Source organism: Schistocerca piceifrons, chromosome 11 (assembly GCF_021461385.2).
Source record: "Schistocerca piceifrons isolate TAMUIC-IGC-003096 chromosome 11, iqSchPice1.1, whole genome shotgun sequence".
NCBI classification, from domain to species: Eukaryota; Metazoa; Arthropoda; class Insecta; order Orthoptera; family Acrididae; genus Schistocerca; species Schistocerca piceifrons.
In genome coordinates, this window is record NC_060148.1 from 14,453,263 (window position 1) to 14,479,075 (window position 25,813).

The following is a 25,813-nucleotide window of genomic DNA, read 5'->3' on the forward strand; positions in this document are numbered from 1 at the left end:
TCCACTGTTGTTACGATGAGTTACACGCTTTGACAGTCTGGCAGACAATACGGCACCAAATCTGGCAACTTCAGTCAGGGGCAGAAGCAGATCCAGAAACAGTGGCTCCTTTCTGCCCTTCTGTCTCCTCTCTGTGTCGCCCGACTCCACTGCACCGATTCTGCACAGCCGACCGGCACACACAATCCACTTGTGTCATTACTTAAGTGAACGGTGCAGGATCACGTGACCACCGGAACCAGTTCCATGCCATCTACAGTGCTCCAAAACAACCGGCAAGTTGTTTTACGAGGTGTGACCCCCTTTTTTCCATCGAGCATAATTTCTATCGGAACGGTCAGGACGAAATTTTGTTACATACTTTATTTGGTGTCATTAGTTGGCTAGGAGCACCCTGCGCAGTTGAGAATATGAAAACTTATGTACGACCTGTGTGTAAGTCGAGTATCCCTGTTCACCGGCACATCATCAACTGCACATCATAAACTATTTGGTTTACACAAACATTTACACTCACCAAAAACTTGTAAATGAGATTTCATTAGTCTCATTACTATTGTAAATATGATTAAATAATCATTACAGAGATATGACACAAAAAAGATATAGGCTACAGCATGAATAAAGACACTGATAATTTCACAAAAAAAAAATTAAGTAAAAACATGTACTTTGTCAAAACCAAGACACAAATAATAAACAAATAAATAAATACTGGTACTGAAACTGCAAAATAAAGAAACATCAATGCTGCTTCATGATTTAAGCAAAGAGCTGTCAAAGTAATGTAAGAACTTGCAGCTGGCTGAAGAATCACAGATTGAAGCACGAATCCCAATAAATATTAAGTAGAAAATATTTGCTGTAGAAATAAGAATGACTACTTTTAGATAAGAAAAGTCTCAATTAAAAGACGAAACAAAGATAAAGCGAAAGATATAAATGTAGGACTCAAACACAGCAGAAACGTAGTAACATGTAGACATATCACCAGAGCAGAAAAACAACTACACTATGTTTTGATTTACTTAAACATTCTGGATGCAGCTTACATAAATTTCATAAACAGCATCCCTCTTCTCAGGTAAGTTCAAATAATTCTATTGTCTGCCTAGTATTCAGGTTTAGGCAATCATCATAGAATCTGACAGAGAAAAACATTACTGTCGACATTAACGTAAATGTATCAATGACGGTCATTCAATAGACACCTAATGAAATAACCCGACACAAATAATGAGTATTGTAAACTCATTTTCTTAGGATTTATTTTTAAAATGTTTTAGATTTGACAAAAGTTTGCTAACTGAGTAACTGTTCCTCTACGTCCTTATCATCTGTTAGATTTCCTGAATGGCCACATTTGAACACCGGCAGCATAAAAAATTATGTTAACATAACTGAGAAGTTATTTCTTTATTTAGGTTTCCAGAAGTGGAGAAAGTTGCAGTTGAAACACAAGAAACAACTGTACTCAGCTACTGCCAGGAGATGACGCCCACAAAAGCTCACTACACAAGGAGACTAAGCCGACAGCAGTTTTATGTTAGTTACCCGAGGTAAGCGTGGTCGAGACTAAAGAAAGCAAGTACTTCACAAGTAACTCATGAGAAATATGATAGGCCATATACAGACCAGGACAAAAGCAGAGAGGTACGAAATACGACGGGCAGTCAAAAGGTTTTAACTATCGCCTCAGAGAAATCGAGTCACGTAAGTAATTTTTTGTTTATTTCCATGTACATGTATGCAGCTGTGGTACCACTGAAATCCCTGTGCCAAAGTACTGGAGCAAGCCACTACAGGAGCCAAAAGAAACTCGCATAGCCCATTAACGTACACAATCTGACAGAGTATCCTGATGCGTATTAGTGGACATTAATACGGGGAAGTGTCCACCCTCCACCTCGATGACAGCTTCAGATTTGCTTTCAGCGAGGCATTTGAACGCCTGTGGAGGAACGGTAAAACCCATTATTCCTTAAGTGTTTGAACTCCAGAATGCTGGGGTCTGGAGTCGAGTCAGCATTCTAATTCATCCCAAAGTGTCCTATTGCATTCACGCCAGGACTCTGGGCAGACCGTTCCATTTCAGGAATGTTACTGTCCACAAACCACTGAATCAAAGATGCTGCTTTATAATAGGGAGGATTGTCATGCCAATACAATAAACATCTCTGAAATGTTCCTCTACTGCACGTGTCACAAAATACTGTTACATGTGTTCATATCCTTCTACGAGGCTGGTTTGAAAAGTTTTCCGAATGGAATAGAAAAAAAGTACTTACATCACTGAAACTTTTTTTATTTTTCAATGTAGTCTCATTGCAGATTAATGCATTTGGTTAATGTTTTATTACCAAACTGTGCAGTCAATCTTTGGCAAATTTCCGCTGCTGTAACACTTTCACGAGCAAGAAATTTGATAATTATGCGTTGCACAGTGGAGGGATTCATCTGTTGCTCAGATGTCTGCTTGTGTCTGTATATGTGCAGATGGATATGTGTGTGTGCGCGCGAGTGTATACCTGTCCCATTTTCCCCCTAAGGTAAGTCTTTCCGCTCCCAGGATTGGAATGACTCCTTACCCTCTCCTTTAAAATCCACATCCTTTCGTCTTTCCCTCTCCTTCCCTCTTTCCTGATGAAGCAACCGTGGATTGTGAAAGCTTGAATTTGGTGTGTGTGTTTGTGTTTGTTAGTGTCTCTATCAACATACCAATGCTTTCGTTTGGTAAGTTACATCTTTGTTTTTAGATACATTTTCCCCACATGGAATGTTTCCATATATATATATATATTTTCTGTTTTTTCTTTTTGCTCCTCTAGTGGTCTGCTACAGGGCTGTGGTGGGCACGTAAATCTGTACCGAGGCTGCAGACATGTGCCTGCAAACAAATGAAAAATTAATTGTACAATTTTATTTTTTCAAACAGACAATTAAAACTTTAGGAGTACACCCTACATTGACTTCCAGATCTAGAGAAATAACAGCTGCAAATTACCCGCAAGATCTCTACAAAGAGTACAGCGGAGAGACCAATAGGGTCCAGAGAGTGACCAGTCTGTCATCAGGTGAAGAGAAAATAGTCAAAAGTTTCCACTAAACAGTTAAAGCCTTAGAGATAGCTGCAACACTACTGAGAAAGAGGCAGTGGTAAAATCTGGAGCTACAGGAAGAGCGAGATATAGCAAAATGGCTGCAAAAAGCACTGGGCTGTGAAATCTCTTTTTAATTAAGGTAAGAAAGGAAAAAAATACTCAGCACTTTGACATGTTGTGGGTTGTATGTTCAGAACTAAGTAATTGCAAATATTGCACAATATGCATTGGGAGACTACCTCCACAGCTGAATGGTTAGTATCACTGCTTTCAGTGTGGAAGGACCTAGGTTTGACTCCCACAACTTCCTCAGAGTTAGTTTCTTCTCCTGGCCACCACATGTCCCAGCCACCTCAGTTTCATTCCCATTACAGTCATCATATCATGTCTGCTATTGTGGTTTGTTACCTGATTCATTTGTTTGTTTTCCTATATTTCTTCTTCTTCTTCTTCTTCTTCTTCTTCTTCTTCTTTTGCTACTGCCTTGTCCCACATCGTGCACAGGGTTGGCAGGATTAAGTACGGATGTGACACGGTTAATTTTAAGGGGTGGTCGGATGCCCTTCCCGCCACCACCCCATACCCCTTGGGACGGAAACAGTGTACCCCAGCTGTCTAGTGTAAATCATGAAAGAGGGTGAATATGTTGCAAATGTCTGCGAGACGTGTAACTGAGGCGGAACGTGGGGACCAGCCCAGTATTCACATAGCAGAATGTGGAAAACCACCTAAAAACCACATCCAGGCTGGCTGGCAGACCAGCCCTCATCGTTAATCCGCCGAGCGGATTCGATCCGGGGCTGGCACACCTACCTGAGTCCAGGAAGCAGTGCGTTAACACTCTCGGCTTCTCTGGCGGGTTTTGTTTTCCTCTATTTCTCATTCCCAGAAATTTCTAACCTCCGAGTCTGCATTGCATCGTGAGGAACCCATAGTTTTTGAATGGTTTTCCCACTGAAAAATCCACATCTCACCATCACAAGTAAAAAGCTGGTACCACAGCTTGATGTAAACTTTCTGTTTGAGACATATTAGCAGCTTCATTTCCGGCCCATTTTTCTCTTTTGTAATACTTTTTCTTGCCCATCTAGTCATCTTTCCTGTATTAGGTGTCATAGGCCACTGCTTTTCGTGGCAAATAAAACCAGTGGGCTAGAAAGCACGGAACCTGCAAAGGTACCGCCTGTGATCAGACGCAACACCACTTCGCCACTGTTTAAATGATGTGGGATGTCAAGAAGATGACAGCCTAATGAGGCTTTTAACTCAACAGTGCAAATGTGGTCCTGTGATGTTTTGGGTGTGTTTTCTTTACTCTGATTGGGCCCACTCAGTCAGGCTACAGTGAACACAAACAAGGGTGCTTATTTTGATGTTCGAGGTGGTGAAGTGTTGTCTTTTCTACTAAATCTCCACGGTGAGTATGCTGTGGACGCCTCCGAGATCACAACAGACATCTTCACAGGGCTGCACAGCTACATTCCTTGATTATAAATAGTGATCCCGTGGAAAACAGATGAAATATAGTGGTCAGAAACCGTGACATTTGGTAGCTCTGCGGGATCCGACCATCGACGAGTGGGTTTAGCTCGAGAAACTTGTGAATTCTCTTCCTCATCGTATTTCAGCCATTATCACGGCTAGAGCTGGTATTAAATGGTAATGGTATGATGTCTCGTGGTTGTTGATTAATTTTTTGTCCAACGTGCTTATTACATTCCTCAACAATTCTGTAGAGATTCGCCTCATTTCTCATATTTCCAGTCCTCTTCATTTACAATCTCCATCACATCCCAGATCTAAAACACTGTAATTCTCATCTGTTCCTGTTTCTCAGTGCACAGTGATAAGCAGGCGAAATTGAGGGAGGTAAAGAGAGAGACAGAAAGACCGAGGAATAAATACTGCCCGTCAATCTGGATGACAGAATTGGAAGACAGGCCCAGTGCCGGTTAGTAGAGCACGGAAGCAGAGCAGGAGATCGAGAGCCTCCACCACCACCGACCCGGACACGGCCGACCCACAGTAGAACGGGGAATTACCGCAGCCTCGCTCGTCCTCTCCCTGCGAACACTCCCGGACGCCATTGCAGCGCTGCGAGATGCCGAGGCAGCGACCGTCGTTGCACCGGAACTCGTCCCTCCGGCAGCCGGAAGACGAGGGCGGCGTCGGCCGCGGATCAGTCGTAGGGGCTGTCGTGGACCAGTCGGGCACTTAGCACGGGGACTCGCACGGGTGAATGGGGTCAAAATGACCACCCGACTAGTACACAGCTCTGATACAAAACTACAGGTAAAACCCTCTAGATCAGACTATTCCGATTCTGAACTCCCGGGCCCCCGTCGGCTCGCCCTGGGTGACAGGGTCCTATACACTATCGCCTCACTGCCTGGCTGCCCACACAGTAGCTGCTTGTCTACCCCTGCTCACCTTTGCCAGTGGGCACCGAGGTGACTGCCTTTGTGGACTTCAGCTGGAACACCTATTCTAGGTTGTTAGGCCACGTCATGTTCCTCTTACACAATGGACATTCCACTCTCTTTGCTGGGGGCTCCTTCAGGATCTTTCGGTACCCTCGTTTAGCCGAACGTTCAGCTTCACAGTTGACACTTAAACCGGATCTTCTGGTGTCATTGGTTGGTTAGCTGGGTGTTCAGCTGACCAATGACACAAGAAAACCCTCAAGATGATGATTCTAGCAAACAGGTCAAAATGTCAATTGCATAGATGAACATAAGGCGGCCTGATAATATAGAAGATTTTACCTCCAATGACAATGGTCACAAAACCCTGTGGACTTAAAATTGTAGCTCTGGAGCAGATCTCTGACATGTGCATTGGACTAGCTGACAAGTCACACTCTAATTCATGGGAAATGCAATAATAGAAGCGGGAAACTGTAATACAATGAACACAATGAGTGAGCACCAGCTAACTGATACTCAAGTATTTCCATGCCTGTGGGATATGTTGATTAAAATTTCGTTCTTATTAGAGCTGTGTAGTATCATATGAAATCAAATCACAATCAGAAAGAAACATGAAAAAATATAAGGACAGTTTAGCAGGGTGGTTCTGAGGAAAATAGTTGAAAGTTAAATAGACCGACAGAACGACCAATAAGAAGAGGACTAGAATGCCAGATAAGATTAAAAAATGGCCAGATGCGCGTAAGAGTCACACTCTGAAGGTTCTGTATAAACTTAATTATGGATTCAGACAGTTCATCCATCCTAGGAATTGTAAATCTCAAGGATTTTTGCGTGTTATTGATGTTGACACTGGCAAGATATTGGTCCTCGAAATTCCAAGATTTTGAGAATGTTTCAATTTCAAGCCTGAAGTCAGGTAACACATGGGAAAAGAAATGTTTTTTCATGCGATCTAATTGCAAATTAACAATTTTCTGTTTTTTCCCTTTACTTGTACTGTGAAACCTTGCTGCTTGCCAAATTTCATGAGTCTAGATCAACAGAAGTACCGTATAGCTTTGATGAGTGAATTTGAGTGCATCAAGATATGTGACATAAAAGACCGTATCTTTTGCTTGCACTGACTTTTTTACACCAGGGGCAGTAGACTTTAGTAGGTGACATCAATTTCAACTTGACACGTCTTCCTGCTCCAGAGAAAAAGGGCCTTAATGGACAGACAGGCTGATAAGAAATGGCAAAAATAACTTTTTGTATTATACAATTACAGATTAACAACGTTTGGATTTAATTCCTTTACCTGGACTGTGAAACATTGCTTCTTGCCAAATTTCAGGATTCTATTTCAATGGGAAATACACTATTGGTTCTGATGAGTGAGTCTTTTAAAGTATCAAAATCTGTGACATAAATGGACATATCGTTTGACTGCATTGACTTAGAAGCTTCAATTTTTTTGCACCAGCAAGAGACCATTGACTTTAATATGTGACATCAATTTCACCTTGATGCATGTACCTGTTGCTGATAAAAAGGGTTTTTAACAGACAGACGGACAACAAAGTGATACTATAAAGGTTTTTATTGATTAAGGTATGGAATCCTAAAAATGCTAAAGTTATCAGTAGGTTACGAAACAGGCACAAAAAAGTGGAAAGCCGAGATTGCCCAGATATGTGGTGACATATAAATCTCAACATGATCTCGAATTTCTCACTGTGATCATTTCCTGAGATATCTGTGGGTGGAAATAATATACAGAAGAAGTAAATGACTGCAAGCTTATTTTCAGTACACATGCAATAGCCATCATGTACTCACACAATTCTTCACCTGTAGGAATTGCTTTTTCTGTGTAGTGAAAGTAAGTTCATGTAAGACTGAAAGTTTAATTAACATATCCGACAGACGTGGCATTACTGAAGTATCAATTAACCCAAAGTGTTCAGAGTGCAACACTTCTCGTTTCAGACAAGTGTACAATGAGAGACATAGTTACGATCTTGCCAGTCAGTTCCTCTACAGGTTCTACTGACATCTCGTACACCAATTACTCCACACAACTCAATAGGAAAAATCCTATGGGAATGACATCATGCAATTGCACTGGCTCCTGAAATGCAATCTTTAATACAGTAAGGCATCTGAGGTGAAAAAAATGAGGTTATTAATCCCCACACAGGGTAAATATTAATCTGGGACACATGAACCAGACCTTCAACAACTAAATTTCCAAGATGGTTCAGGGATATTTTCTGAGTATTTTGGTGGAATGGACCTGTGCTCCCTGATGGCTTGTTGCTGAATAATTTCATTTTGTCTGATTTCTTATGCTCATTTACCTCTGTATTGCACAGAAAATACCTGCATGGCAGAGCAAATGTTGACACTATGCACTGTGTGTCACGCTTGGAAACAAACTTGTTCAACTCAGTCACATTTGTTGCTGTCAACAACAGTAATGCCTGCTTTACTCTTCACAACTGAAGCTCACATTCAGTACTGCTCACTTCTATTTTTTTCCGGGACAGTCGGTTGTGCATTAACAGTGGCACACAGCAGTACAGACAGGTTTACTGGTGGAGAGGTAACCGATATGTCCTCGTGCGTGGGTTTGCCGAATGCCGTACACAGTGAGGCTTTCCTAATTCTTCCCACAGTGAAGGCAACCACGTCACTCTGGTTTTGCATCTGTGTGTCGAGTTGTATATTACAGGGTTCTTCGCTGTCATGAAGGTATCTTCACAGAAACAAAGATAATTTGGGTAATAAATGGAACAAACCATAATTACACAAAAACTACGTAATGAGCATCACGGATCTCTGGTCCATTACATCAAAAACTTACAAAATATCTCTGGAAATGTTGTCGGTGTAGTTGCAGTACTCCCGGTACACTGTCATACATTACATCCATCATATTTCTATCGAACAAAGCCATTCACAAGTGTCACACGATGGAAAGTTAATGGCCTCGATCAGTGGAACTGACAAAAAAGGACAGGTTGGGCAAACTACAACTGGCCTGGAAAATATTTCATGCACCGTAATATAACCAACCCAACTTACATGATCTGCCCCAAATGTAAATAATGTAAGTTGGGTTACCGAACCCACAGTTATAACAAACCAAGACTGTCTCATTCCTACAAACTAAATCATTCAATACTGGATTCTTACTATATCAATCAATCCCACTTTAGGTCAAATTCTTGCAATCTCCAACTTTTGTTCAAAAACTCAAGTTTTTCACTAATTTCATCCTGCTTTGCCATTTCAGTACCCGTTATATAAATTATGAAAACATTTCAGTACTCTTTATATAGACTGACTCCAAAATAGTGCGGGAGGATGACGGTTCAATCCCGCGTCCGGCTATCCTGATTTAGGTTTTCCGTGTTTTCCCTAGATCACTCCAGGCAAATCCCGGGATGGTTCCTCTGAAAGGGCACGGCCGACTTCCTTCCCCATCCTTCCCTAATCCGATGAGACCGATGACCTTGCTGTCTGGTCTCCTTCCCCAAACAGCCCCCCCCCCCCCCCCCCCTGGATGGGTTGGAGATTTTCTCCGCTCAGGGACTGGGTGTTGTGTTTTCCTTATCATCATCATTTCATCCCCATCGACACGCAAGTCGCCGAAGTGGCGTCAAATCGAAAGACTTGCACCAGACGAACGGTCTACCTGACAGCAGGCCCTCGCAACAAGGCATTTCCATTTCCAATGTAACAAACTATTACACAAAATCAGCATTGTGTCGATGTTGTCAAAACAACAGAGAATATTTATTTTACTGAAAATACTCCAGTACGTATCTCTGACTTGTGAGGTCTTTGGAGTAGTTATTTACACCTTTACTGCATGTAGTTAGTTGGAAGCTGATTTTGAAAAGAAAGGGCAGTCAGATACAGTGCTCCAAAACTGTTAATTATTGACACAAGACTGTGGGATCGAGCACCAATTTACATGAAACTGCATTTGAAAGTGATGTCAAATATTACAGATGTTGAAACAAAGAACTGGCAATAAGCTGAGGACATTAAAATGGCATTAGTGTTCTCAGTCATTTTGAGGTGAACACCCAGACCATCTAATTTCAGACCCTGAAGAAACTGAGTCTACTCCAGGACAACTGCAGCCATTCTAAAGAATACGTACTAATGAACATATTACAGCTAAACAAACTGATTGTGATTATCATTATTATTATTATTACTATTTATGTTGCAAAACAGTGATGATTCAATAAAATACATTCACTGATTTTCTTCAATTGTGGGTTGGACATCTATTTTTTGTATATGTTACACAGTACATGAAATATTTTTCAGGCCCGTTTCATTTTCTCTGCACCTTCCAGCAGGCCACGGTAGCATGACCATACTAGAATATGTGAATGAAACATCAGAGTTACCTCAAGACTCTAAGTAAGCAATTGTGGCCACAGTTCCAAATCCAAACAAAAAATGCAGGCGACCTGAGATTTGTTATCGGAAGCCGAGCAGCAGCAAGTACGGAATGAGATTAAGCTTTGCAAGAAGTGTCTACCCGAACACCGATTCGTCGTAGTGGAACAAGCAGTATCCCAGATGTGGACACAAATTCCAAACGTTCAAGATACAATGCGGAAGAAATGCCTCTGCTCATTCACGAACCAGTGACTTCACTGCATCCAACTGCCAATGGCTACCACGAAAGGTAACAATAGTCTTCTCAGACATGCAGACAGTACAGAGACATGGACAAATTGCAAAGGTTTTCTGTTCAGTTATCATTCAGCAATGCACACATTTATTTAAAAAAATAGGAAGACACACATAATACAATATGACATATTTGTCAAATTGAAATTATTATCTCCAGAATTAATCTTTCGCTCTGCAGCAGACTGGGAACTGATTTGACAGATGAAATGTGTGTGTCTTAATATGTATGGATATAATGTATACCCAGAATGGGCAAAATAAAATGGGCTCAGGAAATATGTCATCCACATTAAGATGCGCAAATCGACTAACATCATCCACTCCGAGCATGAATGACGTATGAAGTGCATCCAGAAAGTTAGTTCCATGGACCAATAAAGAAAACAAGAACATCACTAAGTACGAAATATTTACTGGAAATTTTATGCAGATCCACTGGCTACTTCTCAACACTGTGTACATAATGTCTGGGAACACTTTCAATTATTTATTGCACAAGATACAATACATTGTACAGATGTCATACATATTACATTTGAAGAGAAACTCTGAAAGTTTTTTTTACAAACATTCAATACGCGAACCACGAGTGATCCGGCAGACGTCAATACAGTAATCAAATTCTTGCCGTACCCATCCCAGCACGGCATCGTCGGCTGTGGCAGGCACTTCCCGTATTCTCTCCCGGAGCTCTGCTACATCTCGTGGTAGAGGAGGTACACACACCAGATCTTTAATGTGTCCCCACAGAAAAAAGTCACACGGAGTGAAATCTGGTGATCGGGGAGGCCATTTCGGGAAACAGCAGAAAGCTCACTCCACACCTGAACTCGCCATGTTTGCGACTAGTGCTGACTATCAGCAAATTACCAAACTACGCTGTGGTGGTATGCAAGGGGAAAAAAAAAAAAAACTTTCAGGGTTTCACTTCAAAATGACATATGTATGATATCTGTACAATGTTCGGTTCTTGTGCAATAAATAATTGAAAGTGTTCCCGGACTTTATGTACACCCTGTATAGTTACCATCATTGTTGAGGCATTTGTCATAACAGTGCACCATCAATATTACGCTTATGTCATAGGAATCTGCTGCCTACATACGCAGCCACAAAGTCACTTCAGTCTGCATCTCAGTGTCATCATGCAAACACTTTCCTGCCAGAAAACGCTTCATGAGATGAAAGAGATGAGTCTCACTTTGGGCAAAGCTGGGTCTGTAAAGAGGACGGTCAAAGATCTCCCAACCTAGCAGATTCGACGCATTTTGTGTGTCACCGGATGTAGGGGGTCTAGCACTGCAATGCCTTTTTCAACATCCCATGTCTCCTGTTCTGGATTACCACCATTTATGTCTCTCCCTGTGGTAAAAACTTGCACAGGATGACACCACAGCAACCCAAGGACACAGAACATGTGATTATTTTGACTGAGACTGTCTGCTCGAATTTGGTCTTCATAGGTGAACCACTATGCTGCCAATGCACAAACTGTCATTTTGTTTCTAGTGTGGCACGTGAACCCACAATTCACCCCCAGTGACAAGACGGTCGAGAAACTCGTCAGCTTTCACTGCGTATCACAGTAGGAATGTCAACACTGCGACCAGACTTTCGTTTTTGTGTTCGTCTGTCAGTTGCCTCGGCACCTGTCTTGCACACACTCTATGAAAAAAGAGCAACACTGAGCGAGACATCTGGGGGAACTGATGAGAGAGCTCCTAAATTAAGAAGTGTCGCTTCACCAAAACTACTTACAAAACATTTTCCATCAGTTTCTGGTGACACCAGGGACAGTTGGTAATTACGGTTTTTGTCACAGAAATCAGTTCGTCCTCCAGCGAATTGCCTCCATCACTGTCTGACTGTATTGCCACTCATAATGTCATGCCCACACATGTGGCACAATTTGTGATGGATCTCTGCTGGAGATTGCTTCTGAACGCACAAAAATTGAATAACTGTGCAAACTTCACTGTTGGTGGGAGACAAAACCATAGCAGCCATTTTACGCTAGCACTGTGCAGTAACCACTGCCGTCACCAGACTGAAACTGCACTCCCGTATTCCCACATACCTCCTCCCTACTCCTGCACACATTATTCCTATCTGACTACTCATGCCATCTCTGGACATGACTGGAACTTAACTTTCTGGATGCACCTTGTTATTAGGTTGTGTATCTTACATATTTCCTTAGTCAGTTTTATATTGCTATTCCTGTAGGAAGAAATATATATACAAGGTGTACAACTTTGCTTCTGCTGTTTTTTCCCCAACATTTGAGGCTTTAATGAAACAAATTGGTTACACATGTATCATTCAAAGCATTTTACATCGCTGGCCACTACTTTCTCCCATCTTTCAAGCAGTGTACGAACCCCACGTCGAAAAAATTGTTCATCTTTTGGAGCGATCCACAAATCGACCCAGTGTCAGTCAGCCAGGCCATGCGCCATAGACCTAAACAGGTGAGAGTCAGAGGGAGCAATGTCTGGAGAATATGGCAGTTGGGGTAGGATTTCCCATTTTAATGTTTCCAAGTACGTTTTGACCTCTTTTGCAACGTGGGATCAAGCGTTGTCGTGCTGCAAAATCACTTTATCGTGCCTCTCGCTGTATTGCAGCCATTTGTCTTTTAATGCTCTGCTCAAATGCATTAATTGCATTCGTTAACAAGCAATTGCGATTGTTTCACTTGGTTGTAACACCTCATAGTACACGACGCTGAGCTGGTCCCACGAAATGTAGGGCACAATCTTGAAGCCGTGAATATTCTATGTGGAAGCATGGCCGGGATATCCCCATGATTTTATTGTAATGAACCCATTTTTCGTCCCCGGTCACAATGTGATGCAGAAATCCCTTCCGTTTTTGCCTCTGAAGCAACTGTTCACAAATACACAAACGTCATTCAACGTCAGTCGGTTTCAACTGACACGGGACCAAGTTCCTTCTTTTGGAATCGTGCCCATAGTTTTGAGACTTTTTGAAATGGCTTTCTGTGTCACTCCCACTAATCACACCAATTCTTCTCGAGTTTGATGCAAGTCTTCACTCAGTGATGTCTCCAATTCTGCATCTTCGAAAACATTCTCTCCCACCACTAGCCCAGCCTACAACATTAAAATCACCGTTCTGGAAGTGTTGAAACCATTCACGATATGTTCTTTCACTAATAGCGTCCTTACCATACATACTTGAGAGCATTCGATAAGACTCGGCCACTGTTTTCTTCATATTGAAACAAAACAGTAAGACCTCCTGTTAATTATAAGAATTAGGCTCGTAAACTGACATTTTCAATGAAGAACAACTTCACGATGCAGACACAAATCGACTTACATTTGAATGAGGTTATGTTGACCGGGCTCCAAGCTAACAGCTTGACGTCTGCGATCTGTTTCTTTCAACCGCTACTTACCGTTGTTGCCACCTATCGGCAAATGGCGGAGGCAAAGTTGTACACCTTGTATATAAAATATACAATTTTGGTGAGACAATGGCTATAATAACCAATTACACACAACATTTACACATATTATACAAGAGAGGGTATTGAAATTGATGACCATTTCTTTGCACAGTTTTGCTTTGGATAACAGACTGGATATTAATGTCCATTACTGAAACATAAGTAAACTATGCAAATTTCCGTGTCTCTGTAACTGGACTAAAAAGGCTATAAAAAAAGAATGGAAGACATATTCCAGGTACCAGCAAAGCCATAGAGTTTGTAGTCCCACAACCAGAAGTATGAAAATCATACTTATACTACTCTTGTAACTCCTCCCTTCACTTAGCATTTCCTTTTTATCTCAAACATGCACAAGTATTCTGCATAATTATTCTAGTAGTATTTTTGATGAAGTAACAAAAACTGATATTTAAATTTCATGGAAAAATGGGTGACTTATTCCTTATTGCAAACTTCTACTGACTACAAAGAAGGATTACTTCTAGGAAGGCAACTAAGAGTGTTTCAAAAGTACACCTTAGACCAGCCCGATTATGTAGACTGATTTAAATAATCCAGTTGTACATGCTTAAGTAGAAACAATACTCTATCGTATAAAGAGTGGAAAAACTGAGACAGGGAAGAAGACCTGAAACACTTTCACCATAAAAACTACGTATTTACTCTACTCCATGCCGAGAACTTCCTTCGATGATCTACAGACGAAGTTCACCACCAGCTGCCAACGCAGAAGTAGTTGTTATTCAGTTGAAAAAAGAAATTGATGATACCCTGTGTAATTTTTATCATGAGTTATAACCAGGGGGCGGATGATGCATAGACGTGCAAAGCTGGTTGAAGCCAATTTTTAAAAATTCTTTTTGACTGAGCTTTATAATCAAGGCTACATTTAGGCACATATTTTCAAAATTTATGCTGAATGAAATTTCATATATCCTTATTTCCTAAGCATATATTCAGAAACGTGCAGCATACACAAAATGTATTCCTGTTTGTGTCTACTAATGGATCAGCTACTGATTTATTGTTATTTATTTATTTAATTATTTATCAGGTTCCATACGACTACACAAGTTGGACCTACTCGGTCACGGAATGAATCAGTAGATAGTTTACAGAAAATTCACAAACAAAAGAATTACGGAATTAATAAAACTTGAAAAAATTGTGGGAGCATGCAGGAATAAACAACACATTACAGAGAAAAGTTCTCAACTACTGTGAGGAATTCCTGTACGGAATAGGAGTGCGCCTTTCAACTTGGATTGGGGTTCATCACTCATTTTCTTCAGCTCTGTCGGGAACCTACTGAAAACAAAACCTGCTGAATAGTGCACAGCTTCCTACACAATGCCTACGGCAGTGTTATCCAAGTGTGCATCATTCTTCCATCTACCATTCACTGAATGAATGTTGCAGTTTCTCCTGAAGGAGTCAGTATTGTCAGCAACAAACCCCACAGTGGAATTTATGTACAGAGACAGCAGAGTTAATATTCAGAGATGCCTGAACAGTGGCCTACACGAACATTGTGAACTAATCCTTCAGATTAGTCTGATCTCCATTTTTTGGACTGTGAATTCTCTTGGTGGATGCACAGTGTTGTCCAAAGATATGCAACTTAGTTTTCAACCTGCAGGTTGATTCATATGTACACAGCTTTAATACACATACTGGAAGTGAAATGCCTTCACCTTACCTGTACCTGCAAAGAAATGTGTTCAAGTTGTGGATTGCAACTATATTTTGAGAAGAAATTCAAACAACTGAATGGTTTTGTGGTTCAATTAGCACGTAAAAAACACAAATATCGAGGTTCTAATTTGTAATAGTAATCTGCTTTAGGCAAAGTGATTCATGCTTGTCACTGTACTTTGTAGAAGATTTGGAATAAATTGTGTCATCCCCCCTCTCCTCTCACCACCACCACCCACCCACCCACACACAGATACTATAGTACCACAGCTGGGTTTTGCCTAATATGTGTGTGTGTGTGTGTGTGTGTGTGTGTGTGTGTGTGTGTGTGTGCGCGCGCGCTGCAGTTCCACACGATATATATACACTGGGGGATGGGAGGGAATGGAGCACCACAAAGGAATTATCTGCATGAATGGGATGGAAATCAGTAGCTGTAATGTATACATGCAAATCAACAAATGATTACAATTTCAGCAAAAATTGGATGATTTATTGAAGAGAAAGAGCTTTACAAACTGAGCAACTCAGTAGTGCATCGGTACACCTTCCATCCTTATCCAAGCAATTATTTGGCTTGGAATTGATGGACAGGTTCTTGGATGTCCTCCTAAGGGATGTGATGACAAATTCTGTCCAACTGGTGTGTTAGATAGTCAAAATCCTGAGTTGATTGGGGTACCCTACCCAATGTTCCAAATGTCCCCTTCTGGAAAGAGATCCAGCAACCTCGCTGCTCAGGATACGATTTGGCAAGCACAAAGACGAGGAGTAGAAATTCTCGCCATGTGTGGACGGGCATTATCTTACTGAAATGAAAAGCAAGAGAGGCTTGCCATGAATGGCAACAAAAGAAGATGCTGAATATTGTTGACATACCTATGTGCTATATGGGTCCTGCTATGAAATTAAATGGAGCCACAGACAGACACTCTTGGTTATTAGGCCATATGGCCATATTGCAAAAACATTCTGTTGGCATCTACCCACACAGGGAGAAATGATCGTCATGATAAAACAAGAGAAATCAGGGCTCGCACAGCAAAATTTGAGTGCTCGTTTTTCCTGTGCACCGTTCGAGAGTGAAACGGTAGAGAGACAGCTCGAAGGTGGTTTATCGAACCCTCTGCCAGGCACTTTATTGTGAATTGCAGAGTAATCACGTAGATGTTGATGTAGGCAGCAGATGGCAGGACGGTATCCCACTGCCGTCCAGGGCGTCTCCAGACAAGTCTTCTGGTCACTGGGACTCAAGTAGAAGTGAGACTCATCACTGAAGACAATTTTACATCAGTCAATGAGATTCCAGGTCCAAAACGTGTCTCCACATGCACTGGACAGTGGTGGGATACCAACCTAACTGCCACTCACCTTCCACCCTGACAACCACACACACACACACACAGATATTAGGCAAAACCAAGCTGTGGAACTGTAGTATTTGTGTGTGTGTGTGTGTGTGTGTGTGTGTGTGTGTGTGTGTGTGTGTTTGATGGCGTGGGGTACCATTTCTTTTCAGAGTGGGACCCCTTTGGTTATCATCCACAGGTCCCCTACAGCACCGGAGTAATCAATGATATTCAACACTCTTTTTTGTTGCAATTCGTGGAAAATCATCCCGGGTTACATTTCAGCGAGTTAATGCCCGCCCTCATGTAGCGACGGTTTCTATTGCTTTTCTTCGTGCTTGACAATCTGTACTTTGGCCAGCAACGTTGCCATATCTTTTCCCAACTGAAAATGTTTGGAGCATTACAAGCAGAGGCCTCCAACCAGCTTGGGAAACTGATGATCTAACTTGCCAGTTGGACAGAATTTGGCACAATATCCCTAAGGACGACATTCCCCTACTCGATCAATCGATGCCGAGTCGACTAACTGCTTACGTAAGGGCCAGAGATGGACTGAGGTGTTATTGTTCTTGAATAAATCATCCAATGTTTGCTGCAATTGTAATCAAGACACAATTAGTCAAAACCAAGCTGTGAGGCAGTAGTTTTTTTTATGAGTGTATATATACTTATACTGGACAAAATGCCAATGAGGCATTTAACCCATAGTGTGTGGAGGGTGTGGCCCAGGTTGGAAGTGATTGTCTTTTTGGGGCATTTTTCATACCGTGATTTGGCCCCACTCACTCAGGCCACTGTGAACAGGAAAGATGATTGAACAGTCCGTGGTCGTACTGCCGATCCACAGTGTCCAACGGGCACAATATTTCGACAATCAGACACGTCGCCATCGTCAGGTGCACTGATGGACTCGTCAACCGAGAGTGCGGCTACAACCTCAGCAGGGCACGGGAACCAGCATTGAGTCTAATTAAAAAGACACTCGGCAAAGGAAACGAACGGGTGACTAGGGCAGACGAGGCAATTATACCGACGCCACCACAGACGCCGACACCAGAATCTCGGCGACCGCTAACGTGCGGGCGCGGACCGTGGGGAGAACGCCTCGCGAGAGGAGGGGATTTAATACGGCCCCCCGCCCTCAGGAGCTCAGTTCGTCATCGCACCTGACGATGGCGACACGTCCGATCGCCGAAATATTGTGCCCGTCGGACACTGTGGACCGGCAGTACACCCGTGGACTGTTCGAGCAAGAAATACGCTGGGAGAAACTGAAGAATCACAGGAAAGATGATGTCTCTTTTAAGATTCTTAGTGAGCAAAGTATTGCTCTCCCTTGTGTATTGTCACGATTGGTATGGTGTAGACACTTCCATCTTCCAGGATGACGACAGCTACATTCACAGGGCTATAAGCATACACTTCCGATTTGATGAACATCAAGGCACCTTATCGCATCTTGACTCGCCCACTAAATGACCCCACCATAGTCTCACGGAAAACGTCTGGAACTATTTGGAACAATAGGTGAGGCGTGCCAATCAACATCCCCACAATTTGGTAGCTCGAGGGGATCTAATCACCAATTGGTGTCATCATCTGGATACTTGAAAGAACTTGTCGACCCTCTCCCTTGCCAAACTCAGTCCACTACTAAGGCTAGGGGTGGTGTTAAATGGTACTAGCGTGCTGTCTCTTCTGGGTGACTAACAAGGGGAGGCTGCCAATTGTGAAATTCAGATTCGATTCATACTGCGCGTAATAAAAGTTCACAGCCAGAGGTGTAATGTGGCAAAGCACCAAGAAGCACTTCTCAGCCGTTGTCGAGAAAATCGACAGTTAAAAGAAACCGTTGCAGTGAAATACTCTCTACGATTATTAATTTTGCACAGCGTCGTGGCGCAGCGGTAAGCGCTCGGGTTCGTAGTCCGAAGGTCACCGGATCGAATCTCGCGCCATGCAACTTTTTTTATTATTTGTTCTTTCTAATTCAAATGTATATATTTACACACACACACACACACACACACACACACACACACATATATATATATATATATCCATCCACATGTGTGGATGAATATGTGCGTGTGTGCGAGTATATACCTGTCCTTTTTTCCCCCTAAGGTAAGTCTTTCCGCTCCCGGGATTGGAATGACTCCTTACCCTCTCCCTTAAAACCCACTTCCTTTCGTCTTCCCCCCTCCTTCCCTCTTTCCTGATGAGGCAACGGTTTGTTGCGAAAGCTTGAATTTTGTGTGTATGTTTGTGTGTCTATCGACCTGCCAGCGCTTTCGTTGGGTAAGTCATATCATCTTTGTTTTTAGATATATTTTTCCCACGTGGAATGTTTCCCTCTAATTTTTTTTATATATATATATATATATATATATATATATATATATATATATATATATATATATATATATATATATATATATATATCTCTGTGTGTGTGTGTAGAAAATTATTAATCGTAGAGAGTATTTCACCACAATGCTTTCATTTAACTGTCGATTTTCTCGACAACAGCTGAGAAGTGCATCTTGGTGCTTTGCCACATTACACCTCTGGCCATGAGCTTTTATTACGCGCAGTATGAAACGAATCTGAATTTCACAATTGACAGCCTCCCCTTGTAAGTTTTTGTACGCTATGGTTGTTTTGAGTGACTACATTCACTGAATGGAACAGAAATTACTCACAGCAGAGAACCATATCTTTCAAGACCACAATGCTTACATTTACATGGGCAGAAATACCCAAAACTGATTTCATGAGAATGGCAATGAAATACCACAACTTCCCTGGCCTCCACAACTGTTTGGATTACGGTTTACTCCTTGGAGAATCACAAGTTTCCCTACTGTACTATTTGTGCATGCAATCACAGCATTGTTTATCATAAAAAAGGAGTCTACAGTTTTCATAAGTTTAATGCTGATGCCAGTTCAATGTTTTTAGATACTATTTATAGCAAGTTTATCAAAAGCCAGTGGTACTTATTTATTTAAAAAGTACAATATAGCTTATCATGCCAATTTAATTTTTCCTACTATGGATGCAATTAAATGTTTGCAAGCTTTAGAATGGAAAGAAATATGAAGTTCTGTAGCTGACAACATTATGTTTTTAACTTGTTATAGTTACAATAGCTCTAGTTTACGAAACAGGAAAAATTATTAAGAATATATGAAATTATTGGAAAAAAAATTGCCTGATGCAGGACAGTTTATTTTAACATTGCCCATATACATTTCAGCACTTTCTCTGCTGTCTTTAGTAGTTTTTTGTTTATTACACTGCCTCATCACTTATTTTGTGCTGCTGTAGTTTATATTTATCATACATTGCACAGCTCGAGTTGTTTTCTGGTGTTTTGCGATAAAATAAATAAAATACAGTGTAATGGGTAAAAATGGCGATAGTGAAGAAATAACGTGTCTTAACACATCTAAAGCAACAAGTAACAGGACTACAGCATCAGAAAACATGGGAGTTGTGTAATGTAGGACTTATAAACTAACATGGAAAAATACCATGAGACAGAATAATAAACAAAAGCCTACTGAAGATAGCACAGTGCGTGCTAAAACATACATGAGTAAAATAAATATAAACAAACCTGTCTCTTGCATAAGGCAGAACTTCTCTCTAATTTTTATTTGCAAGCATGGAGAATTACAATATCCAAAATATGGTTTAATGAAATTATTTTGTATCAGCTGAATTCGTACCGCTGATATATGAACAGATCACCAGGGATAAAATGAACGAAAATATAAATGTCTTGAAACGAAGTCAGTTACAGCTGACAGAAATTATAAATCTGAAATGTAATGAACATGCCACAACAAATGAAAATTTGTGCCAAACTGCATTTTTAGGTTTGTCGAAATATGATTGATATGTTAGGGATTAATTAAGTGTTCGATTCCAATATACGACTGAAATATATAATACTCACATTAATCTAGTACTGCATACTACTTTCCACCTCTCTTTTTGCTAAGCATATAACTGATTTTGTATCTGTATGCAGTAACAATGAATGACCCTTTAATAATATGAATGTTATTACTTGAAAAGAACATAAAACTATTAAATTAAAATGTTAAGAATGCTTTGTTAATAATATGTGAACCATTATTTGGTGGCATTCATTTTTCATATTTTAATGGAAAAGTACAAATTAACTATTGAAGCAAGTTTACTGATATATAAATGTTGCACAAATGTATGCAAGTGTTGGAGCCTATTGTCAGAGAAAGCTGTATATAAGAAATTCAGAACATAAATAACATGAAAACTTCGATTTATGATGAAATATATGATCTTTATAAAAAATTGTAATATTAATAAATGTAAATGGAATAACAGAGTAAAAAACCATTACCAGCAAGTACTACTGAGTACTGAGTGACACTAACACCCCCCCCCCCCCCCTCTCACACACAAAATGCAAAGACGTACATTTTGCCAGAAGAATGTGAATAAACATAGGCAGTGCAAATTCTTGTCACGTTTTTTTATGTCAAAATGTATTGTGTTGCAAGCCAGAGTGAAATTAGGTCGGACAAAAGGCGCCAAATACAGTAGCAGCAATATTTATAACTGGAATATGTGCATGCTGAAGACGCTTCCAGGTGTAGGTGTAAACCAAACAAAAATGCTGCAAGGGAGAAAAAGGTCACTCTTCAGTATCTTTGGAAATGAACTATCTAGAAGCAACTCATTATTATAAATATGTTTCTTTCCATATTATAACTCATCTTTTAAACACCTTGGAAATGAACTATCTAGAAGCAACTCATTATTATAAATATGTTTCTTTCCATATTATAACTCATCTTTTAAACAATTGAAACAAAATGTGTATGGTAAAATAAACAAACCTTTTTTTTGTTGCAAAGGCAAACTGGATGTACCTTCTTTAACATTATTGTTATTATTTTAGGCTGTATTACGGAGGAGGTGAATGCACAGCAGTTTGGCACAAATTTTCCTTGATCACATGGTATTTCTAGAATGTTTTGTGTATGCTGCACTGTTATTCAGGAGGCGGACGAATTTACGGGGCGAGGAAGCTAGCCCTGAAAATATTTCATGCACTTTACAGTGGGCAACCCACCTACCCAGGATGGATGGTGTAAGTGGGATTGCGTACCTTAAGGTGCACATAATATTTTCCAGGCACATTTACATTTGCCCATTCAGCAGAAAGGAATGTAGCGCGTATTGTGCAGATCATGCAAGCCTCCAAAGCTCGTCTGTAATGCCAGCGTCAGCACCGAATGCCGCACTGTCCGGAAATTCCGTCAGAGGAAAACGTAAGGCTTTGCGACGTGCAGTGAAGCGAGACAGAGCGAGAGAGTCAGCTCTCGGAAGACGATCGACGCTCCTGCACCAAGCGGTCCCGAGTACTCCCGCACCGGAGTACCGGTGCGAGGGAGTGAACTACGAACCGTTGGGCGGGCAGCCCTCCTCGTCCGACCCGTCGTAGCAGTCGACCCTGCGGTCGCACCGCAGGGAGCCCCTGATGCACGTCCCGTCACGACAGCGAAACTCGTTGGCCGAACACTGGTCGTCGGTCTCTGCTCGCCGGCGAAAACACACAAATGAGATCAAAACGGGGCGGTGGCGTGCCAGCTGCCGTGACAGTGTGCTCGGCATTGCGAGGGAGGCGATGCTGTAGCCTAGACGTGGGGATGAGGAATGAGGGGAAAAGGAACAGGAGGGGGATGATGATGGTGAGGGAGGAAGGGGTGGAAAAAGGGGAGGGGAAAATGCGAAGGGGGTGGGGTAAGAGGGAGGATAAGGGGGACTGGTGGTGGAGGGGTAAAGGATAGGGGAAGAGAAGGGGGAGATGAAAGATCGAGAGAGAAGGGGAAAGACGGCAGGGCAACGTCTGGTGTGGGGTGACTGAGAAGGAGGAAAATGGGAAAGTGGGGGGGGGACAGGACAAGGGGAAGCAGAGTGCTGTGGTTCCCAACCATTCAGACATCTACAGTGTGGAACATTCAAACATCGTGTAGGATAGATATAATGAAAATTTTATTTGTTGTACATTTACAGCATAGCAGGAAGAATACATGATCATAAAGGTATGTGTTTGGGGGTACACATTGTGTGAAATTTAGTACAAAAACTTGCCACAGTTCTAACCCGGCTGGCCTCCAAGTAGAACTCAACTCAGATGACAGACGTGGGTGTGTTAGCTCGTGATTCTTCAACTCCGTGCTAGAGTCCATCTGGGAGCGCTGCGTTCCACTCTCTAGGCAAGCTGTGTCCAGCTGTTTCCAGTGCTGAGAGACTGGACAACAAGCTGGCAGGGCAACAGTCCCACACCCTCTGTATCCAGGGAAATCAAGGCGGTGCGGTCTTGTGTTATGTTGTTGAAAGATAATAACAGAGACCTCAAAGAAAGAAGACAACTACTGGCCTTAAAATGTCAGAAACATAAAAGCTACTGTCTACATTATTGTCTATGCTAACCAGAGGTACCTGTGTCCTGTACCCAATGCCACCCCATACCACCACAACAAGTGGTGAACCTGCTTGACGATGACAAACGGAACCCGGTAATATTCGTTCTCCTCAGAACCTCTCCGGTATCCCAGCCCGGCGCGTCCGAAGACACGCCAGACAGTACAGATATTAATAATGGCTGCTACGCAGCACTGCTGCAGTTGCGAGTGCTGTGGTCGCCGATGTAAGCACCGCTGTAACCCCCGTCTGTGCAGTGAGCCTATCAGGGCCGATGGCTGCCATTTAAAGTCGGCAGCAGAGCCACTCTGTCAGTTGTGATTTCTCTTTGTTACGGTATACATCTCATTACACATCACGGTATTGGTCCTGAATTTGCTACTTCTCAGTATTCGACCACGCTTTGCCCTTTGGACTTAGTATTCTGCAATGCCACCTCCACTGTCGGCTATTCTCTCGTGTTGTCCCCTGTCATTCTCTGGCAACTCGATGTCGATGCTCTCATACAGTCGGCCGGCCACTGCTGGTTCTGAAGCCATTCCCGGACTTGTACGATTCCAGTCACTACACTTGAGTACACCAGCTACACCTGCATCTATTCTCTGCAGACCACTGTTAGCTGCATGGGCGAGCATCCGTCCCATTGTACCAATCATTAGGGCTTCTTCCCACTCCATTAACGTATGGAGGACAGTAAGAATGCCTCTGTGCGTGCAGTAACTGTTCTAATCTTATCCTCATAATACCTACGTGAAAAATATGTAGTGGATTGTAGTATGTTTCTAGAGTCATTATTTAAGGCTGGTTCCTGAAATTTTGTTGACAGACTTGCTCAGGATACTTTATCTTCAAGAGTCTTCCAGTTCAATCCCTTCAGCACCTTTATGACCCTGTCCGACAGATTAAACAATCCTGTGACCATTCGTGCTGTCCTTCTCTGTATATGTTCAATATCCCCCATTAGTCCTATATTTCCATTTCATATCCCTACAAAGCTTTACACCCAGGTACGAGGGCTATCCACAAAGTACATTACGTTTTGGAATTAAAAATAAATAAAGTATTGGATTTTTTTTTAATTATATACAGATGAAAGCCACACTTAAATACTACTTTTCTACATAGTTGCCATTTAAATTAAGGCACTTATCGTAGCGATGGACGAGCTTGGAAATTCCTTCGTCGTAAAATTTGGCCGCCTGCACTTACAACCACGTGGTTAATCAGTAACCAGGTAGAAATACGATTTTTGTGGATTTCCTGGAAAGGGGCACTACAATAAACTCTCAAAGGTATTGCCAAACTCTGCACAACCTCAGAAGAGCAATAAAAAACAAGCGCAGGGGAAAGTTGGGCTCAAAGATCTTGCCGATTCACGACAACGTCCGAGCCCCCACGGCAAATGCCACTCGTGAAGTTCTCGAATCTTTTAAGTGGGAGTTGTTTCCTCATCCGCCGTACAGTCCTGACTTAGCACCGAGCGACTTCCACTCATTCCCAGCAATGAAGAAGTGGTTCGCTATGCAGCGTTTTGATGACGACGCACAGCTTCCAGAAGAGGTGACCACGTGGTTGAAGGCGACAAAGGAATTTCCGAGCTCGTCCATTGCTACGATAAGTGCCTTAATTTAAATGTCAACTATGTAGGAAAGTAGTATTGAAGTGTGGCTTTCATCTGCATATAATAAAAAAATTCCAATACTTTATTTATTTTTAATTCCAAAACGTAATGTACTTTGTGGATAGCCCTCGTATTTGTGCGAGTTGGCTAATTCCAAAAGTGACTCATCAAATATTATTGTCATAGGCTTTCACATTTTGTGAAGTGCACAATTTTACATTTCAGAATATTTAGAGCAAGTTGCCCATCTTCACACCATTTTGAAATCTTATCTGATTGAATATTTATTTATATCTAAAAACAAAGATGATGTGACTTACCGAACGAAAGCGCTGGCAGGTCGATAGACACACAAACAAACACAAACACACACACAAAATTCAAGCTTCCGCAACAAACTGTTGCCTCATCAGGAAAGAGGGAAGGAGAGGGAAAGACGAAAGGATGTGGGTTTTAAGGGAGAGGGTAAGGAGTCATTTCAATCCCAGGAGCGGAAAGACTTACCTTAGGGGGAAAAAAGGACGGGTATACACTCGCACACACACACATAAAAGTGGGATATGTGTGTGTGTGCAAGTGTATACCCGTCCTTTTTTCCCCCTAGGGTAAGTCTTTCCGCTCCCGGGATTGGAATGACTCCTTACCCTCTCCCTTAAAACCCACATCCTTTCGTCTTTCCCTCTCCTTCCCTCTTTCCTGATGAGGCAACAGTTTGTTGCGAAAGCTTGAATTTTGTGTGTGTGTTTGTGTTTGTTTGTGTGTCTATCGACCTGCCAGCGCTTTCGTTCGGTAAGTCACATCATCTTTGTTTTTAGATATATTTTTCCCACGTGGAATGTTTCCCTCTATTATATTGAATATTTATTTAGATTCTTTCCGGTAGTATTTCATTATAGATAACGGCATCATCTGCAAAAACTCCTATATTACTATTAATATCATCT

At 41.7% G+C, this 25,813-nt stretch overlaps 1 protein-coding gene across 14 annotated transcripts in view; it reads right to left on the minus strand.

Moving 5' to 3' along the window:
- LOC124720011 (basement membrane-specific heparan sulfate proteoglycan core protein) overlaps nt 1–25,813 on the minus strand; it is an 801,341-nt gene that overhangs the window by 371,706 nt on the left and 403,822 nt on the right. For 11 of the 14 annotated variants that reach the window (XM_047245254.1, XM_047245258.1, XM_047245259.1 and 8 more), the window contains 2 exons: nt 22,228–22,356; nt 5,144–5,293 (listed from right to left, as the gene is read on the minus strand). The exons of 2 other annotated variants lie outside the window; for them this stretch is intronic. In XM_047245254.1, coding sequence (XP_047101210.1) covers nt 5,144–5,293; nt 22,228–22,356 — 279 coding nt within the window. The remainder of the gene's footprint in view (nt 1–5,143; nt 5,294–22,227; nt 22,357–25,813) is intronic. One more of the 14 variants, XM_047245255.1, reaches the window with a different exon arrangement.